The sequence below is a fragment of the Gavialis gangeticus genome, unplaced genomic scaffold (assembly GCF_001723915.1).
Source record: "Gavialis gangeticus isolate Ggan-Ray unplaced genomic scaffold, GavGan_comp1, whole genome shotgun sequence".
Taxonomy (NCBI): Eukaryota; Metazoa; Chordata; order Crocodylia; family Gavialidae; genus Gavialis; species Gavialis gangeticus.
The window spans coordinates 8,769,984-8,778,260 of record NW_017728991.1 but is presented as its reverse complement, the minus strand read 5'-3'; the positions used below and the strand labels follow the sequence as shown (position 1 = coordinate 8,778,260).

The following is an 8,277-nucleotide window of genomic DNA, read 5'->3' as shown; positions in this document are numbered from 1 at the left end:
ACAAAGTAATAGCACTGATATCAAGCCTTGCTGCAGTGGAGACAAAGAACATACCGAGAACTGTATCTTTTGGAAACTGAATGTGCAATGAATTCTGCAGATTTGTGTTGTTTTTAATTCTCTGTAGGGCAAGTTACTTTTGGATTATTGTTAGAAATGCTATAGCTCCACTACAGGAAGACTGTACTTCGTGTCTTTGAGCCAGCGGTTCCTAAAAACGTGACTCTTGGTAGTAGAAAAGCTGCTGTACTGTTAAAATGGTTTTAAATGAAAATCTTCAAATATAGTTTGCATAGGAAATATTGAGATACTTAAGTATGGGAAAGAATATGTGCACCTCTCTCTTTAAATACAATTTCAGTTTTTAAAATCCTTTATTAAAAAAAGAAAACCAACAGTAAATTCAGCTGTCTTCAGAACCAACGCAGTACTTCACAAAACAGTCCTCTTGTTATATATACACCTAGGGAAAGTGAGTTCACATCTTAATTTTTTTCATTTTCTGTGCTCAGTTCAGTAGAAGACGACTCAACAATCAGTCTTGGCTCAATCAGTGCATCCCAGCTTTCTGTGACCTAAAAGAGACATGTACAAGATTGTGTGTGCAAAGGTATTGGTAATTTCTTCTCTAAATTTTGTCTAGACTTATGCTAAGGAAATGTGAGTGCCTGGCTCATTAATACAAGAACACTGCAGAACATGAGCTACAGTACAGAGAGCTGCATGGTTTCTCTCAGCTCCCCTCTGCAAACATCCATGGAGTTCCACCATCAGCCCAGGGCCAACATGTATGGGGAGAGGGGAATATCAGGTGAGTAGATAAACTTGTGACAACTGAAATGTGCTAGACATTATATTCTATTATACTAAGAATATTGAGCCTTTTAAAACATTTACTGCTGAGCATGTTCTGAGTATACACACTTTCTGCCCGTGTAGCTATCAAATGTGATTTTAATGGCTGATGTTATTCTATTACAAGCATCACTACTAATTTTTAGCAGTGTATTCGTAGTTTCCTTTGTTTTAATCAAGCCGTCTTGCAAACATAAAGCTTCCGTAAACAAGTTCGTTTCTCAGCTGCTGCAAACAGTGCCATAAAAGTAGTAAGACTTCACTTGTGCAGAGAACAGTGCTAAGCAGTTTTAAGAACATCCACACACCTTTGTTTCTTGAGAAACAGCATACTCTATTGTTTCGGCTCCATCTGCAGACTGGTACACCAGATCAAATTTTCCTGGCTCTTTAACCACTTGAGCAAGATAGGGTGGAGGGGGAGGAAAAAAGTCATTTATTACTGTTTTCCACAAGCATTCTGCAGCTGGTCAAGTTCCCATATTAAATCTGCTTTACGTGTTACAAAAAAACCTCAACATTAATTTAATCCTCTATAGTTTAAATTAAGCATGTCAGTAGTCCCATATGCTACTCTATTTATGCTACTGTCATGTGCTGCCACCTTACTCTGATCTTTGACACACTTCAGTTATTTGAGGCGAGACAGATTTGTCATGGTTCAGTTACAACATTTAAGCATGTTTACACCAATAGTGCAATTAATGATCAGAGATCAGTCACCCAGTTCTGTTAGCTAAGGCCATACCATAAAATCCACCAAGGGAGTCAAGATTTGCTAATGAAACTATTAACTTTCTATAGTAAGTAGAAAGAAAGAGTGTGTTGAACTCAAGGCTGTAGGTGTGGTAACTTGCAACTGCTGGTTAAAATGGCAATAACCATACAGGCATCCAAAATGTCAGGGGTCTGCATGATCTGATAGCATATCAGGATTCAGCTCTGCACCTAATGAAAGTCAGTGGCAAAACTGCTGCTACCTTCAATAAGGAGAGGACTGGGGTCTAACATTCCCTCTATTCACAAGCCCATTTCTATTCCACATAACCCTTCAAATCTTTCAGACACCACAGCAAAGCAATTCCAACAGGACATAAATTTACACTTTCTCACTGGACTACACAACTCTGTGCCCTTTGCATTTAGGCCACATCTGTCAGGCATCCAAATCTACTTGGCAATGCAGACAATCAACCTAAAGACAAGCCACGAATGCCACAAATTTTCTGTACGTAACATTAAGATGTGGGCAACCTAAGAATAGAAGTAATGCTGAGAAAGGAATGTGCCCAGAAATGTTTAAATAAATGCTTAGTTTTACTGTTGTGGTAAACCTATTTTAGACATTTACGTACTCAAGGGTTGAGATACATACACTTGTTTGATGAAGATGAAAGAATCTCAATCTCTATCTGTCTGCTTTCAGCATTCCAACTGACTATTTTTCCTTCCTTCAAAAAAAAGACAAGAAAAGGGTCAAATCTGCTGTGCTTCTACCTGGCACAAGTAGCATAGATTTCATAGCCATTAGGGCTGGAAGGGACCTCGGAAGATTGAGTCCAGCCCCCTGCCCCAGGGGCAGGAAGTCAGCTGGGGTCAGAGGATCCCAGCAAGATAAGCATCCAGTTTACTCTTGAAGGTGTTCAATGTAGGTGCTTGAACCACCTCCAGTGGTTCAAGTATCCTCATAGGCTTAAACACAATTACAGCAAATATTTCCAATTTGATAGATTCCTCTGACTGATGAAAAAGCAAGGAAAAATATTTAACAATTAACTTAAGACAAACTGCAGCTAGTGCTACAGATCACCCATGAAATTCTTATTGTGATAGTCCCAGAAGTTTTATCAGCAGTTAGCTATAAATCAAAGTATTTGAAACTGCTGCAAAAGGTGGGGGGGGGGTTTCCAATTCCACAAAGTTGTCTCAACAACTTCACAACATGTCTGTTTTGTCTTTTAGCTTATACACTTTTTCTACCTGGAAGCTTGACATTCTTCATTATGCCTTGGTATTCCTAAAAGGGAACTATTTGATGTTTTGACTGGCTTTTTTACATTTTAAGTTTTATTAATGCATTGGAAGTAAGCTGCATGCAGACAGGGAAGCTAGCGGAAAAGATAAAGTGCTCAGAAATTTAAAATATTTATTTACAATTCATCCAAGATTGTTTTACCCAATACAGGACTATACATGGATTAAAAAAAAAGGCAACAATACCTTGTAGTCAGATACTTCTGGTGTGTAATTTTCGGTTAATTCCAAACACTGTTAAAAGAAAAATACAAATCAAAAGTAGCATCTATCACTCCTGACACCTGCTGGACCTAGACCTGACTATCAGAGTGAACTATATAAAATATGTACATCCTGCTTCCAGATCCTGACAGCTGCCCTCTGGTCCCAGGTAGTCTTCCATGACTGACTGCAGCAGGGTATCTGCATTCAGCTCATGCCTCCAAGAGAGATCCCTGGAGAGGACTTCAGCTTTTTCATCAGCAATTCCCTACTAGTCCACTTTGATTCTGAAGTGGAGTAACATCATTTTTGCAGGAAGTAAGGCAACAACATGAGAATGAGCAACAGCAGGCAAGAAAGACAGGTAAGAGGATTTTCATTGTCTGCAGCATCTAGCCTGACACTGACTCTGAGAGTGGGTGGAAAAGAGGCATTTCTTTTGGGAGTCCTTGTTTATATCTTAACACTGGTTTTTTCAGTATGGAGAGAGATCCTGGAAAAGATCAGACAAGTTAACTTAATTATTAGAGGTCTGACTCAGATGCTATTAGGAAAAATGATGTTTGGCTAATTAAGCTAAGAATTCCCATTGACATTTCCCATTGAAACTGAATTCCCAATGAAGAGCGTGGCTTTTTTTTTTTTTTTTTTACTTGTCCTGTAATTCCATTAAATTAAAATAAACCATGATGCACTAGCTCAAAGACTTTTTTCTAAAAAAAAAAATCAAGATGATAACTGAATCCGTTTCAGACTTACATATTATACATCTCAAGGTTATCTGTATAGCAGGGAGAAAGTCAACGTGTGTTTCTATTTCTAGAATAAAAGTCCCAAAATGATACAACTCTTGAAAGCAAGCTTTTGGGTGTCAGCCTAAGCTACTGGTATCTATCTTTTCTCTACAAAACTGTATTATATTGGCATAATTGAAAGTTTTGAGGCACAAAAGTAACATTTTGTGTTTTAAGACTTCCTTACCTTGAAGGCAATTTTTTCCCCTATTTGTGGTGGGGCAGCTAATAGAGGTAATACACTATAGTCCCTCTTTGGAACCTCCACTGGATTCTGTGAAACAGATGTTAAACCCAAAGATTTAATCACTGCAGTAACAAAAGCACCAGGCAGCATTAATGCTGTAGATATAATTTCCCCCCTCACCCCAATTTCTTTCCATTCCTACTGCATTTGCACCAGCATCTGAACCAAGACGTATGGTGCAAGCGCTCTGCTTAAGTTTGCAAAATAATATTGTTCTAATACTTGTTTAGAACACAGATCAGCCACACTTCACTGAATGAACCAGATATTCACAGTTATCCCACACCCAAGTCTTCTTGGCCCTCCAGTTACTAACATTTTTTTAAAATCATCCAAGAAACACATGATACGAACTTAAATATGCAACATGGACGAAAAACTTACCTGAATAATAGCTGAAGTGTTTGTCACCACTTCATTTAGCTGCTGTTGTTTCTGGCTTTCATTGCTGTAGTTATAGAAGAAACTACTGTTTTCTCCCCTCCCACGGCCTCGGCCCCTGAACCCTCCACAATACCCACGGCCACGAGACCCTCGCCAGAAGTAGTTATCCTCTCCTCTTCCTCGCCCCCTCCCAAAACTGCCGGGGCTTGCGGCTGGTCCCTGAAGGCTAATCTGTGACCAGTTAGCACCATTTTTTACTAAGGAATTATTTAATCCAACCGTTGCTATGGGCTTTTTGATGACAAGGGTATCTGAATCAGAACTCTTAGATTCTGCAAGAGACGTCTTTGCTTTGGGGGCCTTTGCAACATCATTTTCTATGGTGGTTGAATTATTAGGTGGTGATTTCTTCTTTGAGTTATTGCTTTGCTCCTCCTCTGTACTGGAGTCAGATTCTGAACTGGAGGATGGGGATTTAGCTTTTTTACTAACTGCAATCTTAAGGGAGTTTTCCTCTTTAGACTTGGCAGTAACTTTGCTAGTAGCAACAGTTTTCGCAGCAGAACTTGCAGCAACTTGGGATCTGTCTTTGTGTTGCATTGCCACTGTGGACTTGTGTGAGAATTTATCCTGCTTTCCATCAGTTTCACTGTCCGTGTCAGATGACAAGCTGGAGTCGTCGGAATCAGAGGTCCCCTCTCTCTCTTTGCTGGACTGCATGGCATTTTTTACTGTGCTGTTTTTACTCTGACACAGAGGGATGCTGTGGTTCAGCCGTCCTAAATCAGACTTTGTTGCAACAGCCTTTGTTGTCTTCTGCTTTGCATTCTTCTTAGTCTCCAGCTCCTTCTTCCTTTCTGACTTTTTAAGAGTTTTAGATTGATCGGTAGCGCTGTCCTTGCATTCTGCTCTTCCATCTCTTCTGTTCAACTCTTTCTTTTTCTTTTGGTTCTTCGACTTCTTTGGATAATTCCCAGCATCTTCTGTATTCTCATTCTTACAAGCAGCATGTTCAGAGCTCCGTTTAGTCGTCACCTTTTTCCTTGTGGGTCTGTCATCTTCACTTGTTGTTTCTTCCTCCTCCTCCAGCTTTTGCCTGTGCCTCTTTCTGACTTTCCTTGATGAATAAACGAAGCCATTACTGACCTCATTATAACCCTCTGCAGTTACCTCTTCCAATTTAACTCTGTCAAAAGGACAAAGAGAACCCAGGATTCAGTATAATTACCACATAAACGTCTATACCTTTTTCAGACTTACCATATGTGTAATAACCCCTCATTGCAATGACACTCATGCATTAACTAAAGGAAATGTTTCACCTCAGTTGAGAGTTGCACCTAAAAAACCACCACATGGTACCAGGAATCAAAACCTGCAGTGAAACAGCCTCTTTGGTGGGAGGATAGAGCTGATGCTGCAGCATCTCCCTGTCAAAAGAGATCTGTGTACCACAGCATAGAGATCAAGAAGAAGGGAGCTCAAGGGGAAGCTGGCAGGGGCTACAGGCTGCACCCTCTGCCTGTGTCAGCTGAGCTCTTTGTCCTGTATTCCCAGACTTCCTGTAATCATTCCTGCCTAGATAAGATGCTTGAGGCTTTCCTGGTTGTTGTTTTTTTCCAGGCCTTTCTCCAAAACTTGAGGCCGGTGGGGTCCAACCCTTTTGGCAGGTGCACCACTCCAATTCTCATCCCCTGCCTGCTCTGCTTTCTACTCCCTACCCTATCCAGCTGCTGCTGTGTTGCCTGTCCCCTTCCTGATCCGCCATGTACCACACATTGGCCTCTGCTACACGTTACATACATTCAGCAATTAACTAGTGAATCACACAATACGTTTAGACCGACCACACGTACAAAGTAAGACTGGCGGTAAGTGGAAAGTACTTATATCACACAACTGGTTAATTGTGCAATAAATTTAGACCAAACACATGTACTTATCACACAATAAAAATGACTAGCCAGCTATAAAAAGAGCCAACCAGCTATAAAATTAGTGTTTGAGAGTGTACAACAACCCTATAGCTGGTTTCTATCCAGCTTTAATTTGAACATCTTAATCTAAAGCATCTTACCCTCCAAGCAAAGAGGGCATGGAGAAAGGAAAAAGGAATCCCAGCCTGCAGCCTATAGAAAGGCTCTCCCCTATAAAAAGACCTGCGATTTTGCAGACAGATCTGTGGCTCAAGGATTGGACTCAAGTCACCTCAAGACCCATCAATGAGCCATAGTGCAGATCATTCCTGAACTGAAGGATTGCTGATGTCAATTAATTTGAATGTGTAACAAGGCCTACAGAGCACACACCACCTGCAAATACTTCCTCAGCTTGACAAAGGGAGTTTATACCTGAAAGCTTGCAAAGAAGAATTTTTCCAACTATTGGAGTTGGTCTAATACAAGATACCTAATTCACCCAAAGAGCCTTGTTGCTTATGTCCTTAGACCAACACTACTACAACCTAACCCCTATGCTACTTGTGGCACCCACGCTGCAAGTTGACCGCTCCTGCTCTGGACTTGAGCCAGGATCCTAAGAGACACCTCTCAAAACGGACCTCCCCGGACAAGAACGAGGGGTCACAAAATGAAACTAGTAGGCAGTAAGTTGAAAATTAGTAAGTTGAAAACTAACAAAAGGAGGTTCTTTTTCATGCAGCCTGTCATTGAAGAGTGGACCTTACTGCCACCAGATGTGGTGGACACTGACAGCCAGATTTCAGAAAGGAGGGACATATTCATTACTAACAAATGCAAGGTATTCCACCTTGGTGGAAAAAATCTGCAGCACACTTATAGGCGCGGCAGTGCTATGCTCACTAGCACCACAGCCAAAAGAGTCTTGTGGGTCATGATTGACCACAAGATGAACATTAGCCATGAATGCGATGTTGCAGCTGGTAAAGCAAACCAAACTCTGGCTTGCATCCATAGATGCTTCTCAAGTACATCCCAGGATGTCATCCTCCCACTGTACTCGGCCTTGGTGAGGCCGCAGCTGGTGTACTGCATCCAGGTCTGGGCTCCACAATTCGGGAAGGATGTGGAGAAGCTTGAGCAAGTCGAGAGGACAGCCAAACGCATGATCAGAGGGCAGGAGAACAGGCCTTATGAAGAGAGGCTGAAAGCCCTGGGACTCTTCAGCCTGGAGAAGTGCAGGCTCGGGGGGACCTGGTGGCTGCCTATAAGTACATGAGGGGTAAGCATCAGGATCTGGGGGAAGCCCTGTTCAGCAGAGCGCCACAAGGGATGACAAGGACCAATGGTCACAAACTCCTACAAGACCATTTCAGGCTGGACATAAGGAAGAACTTCTTTACTGTCCAAGCCCCCAAGGTCTGGAACAGACTGCCACCAACGGTGCAAGCACCTACTCTGGACTCTTAAGAAGCATTTGGACTCCTATCTTGCTAGGATCCTTTGATCCCTGGAGCAGGGGGCTGGACTAGATCTCCCAAGGTCCCTTCCAGCCCTAATGTCTATGAAATCTTTCTGGAGAAAAGGTGCAGTCGCTATCAAGCAAGGGAGTGAGGGGCACTGCCTCCAAGTCCCAACCTCCTCGACCTTAAATCCCGGAGGCTGCAAGACAGAAGGGGGGATACCATGATCACGCCTAGTTCACCCTCCTTTTCGGCATCTGCTCTCTGCCACCCTGCGCCGAAAGATGGGGGGGGCTTAGGTTCACCACAAAATACTCCCCTCCCCCCCAATACCACGAAGCACTATGTGCCTCCCTTGCTGCCCGGGGATACCGCCC

The 8,277-nt window shown here is 42.2% G+C and overlaps 1 protein-coding gene across 1 annotated transcript in view; it reads right to left on the bottom strand.

The window, feature by feature from the left end:
- Positions 1 to 73: 73 nt before the first annotated feature.
- The window catches only part of COIL (coilin), a 16,759-nt gene continuing 8,555 nt past the window's right edge, over positions 74 to 8,277 (bottom strand). The window contains exons 2-7 of the mRNA XM_019517070.1: positions 4,519 to 5,704; positions 4,075 to 4,161; positions 3,076 to 3,123; positions 2,231 to 2,306; positions 1,164 to 1,252; positions 74 to 575 (exon numbers count right to left, since the gene is read on the bottom strand). Coding sequence (XP_019372615.1) covers positions 486 to 575; positions 1,164 to 1,252; positions 2,231 to 2,306; positions 3,076 to 3,123; positions 4,075 to 4,161; positions 4,519 to 5,704 — 1,576 coding nt within the window. The 3' untranslated portion in view covers positions 74 to 485. The remainder of the gene's footprint in view (positions 576 to 1,163; positions 1,253 to 2,230; positions 2,307 to 3,075; positions 3,124 to 4,074; positions 4,162 to 4,518; positions 5,705 to 8,277) is intronic.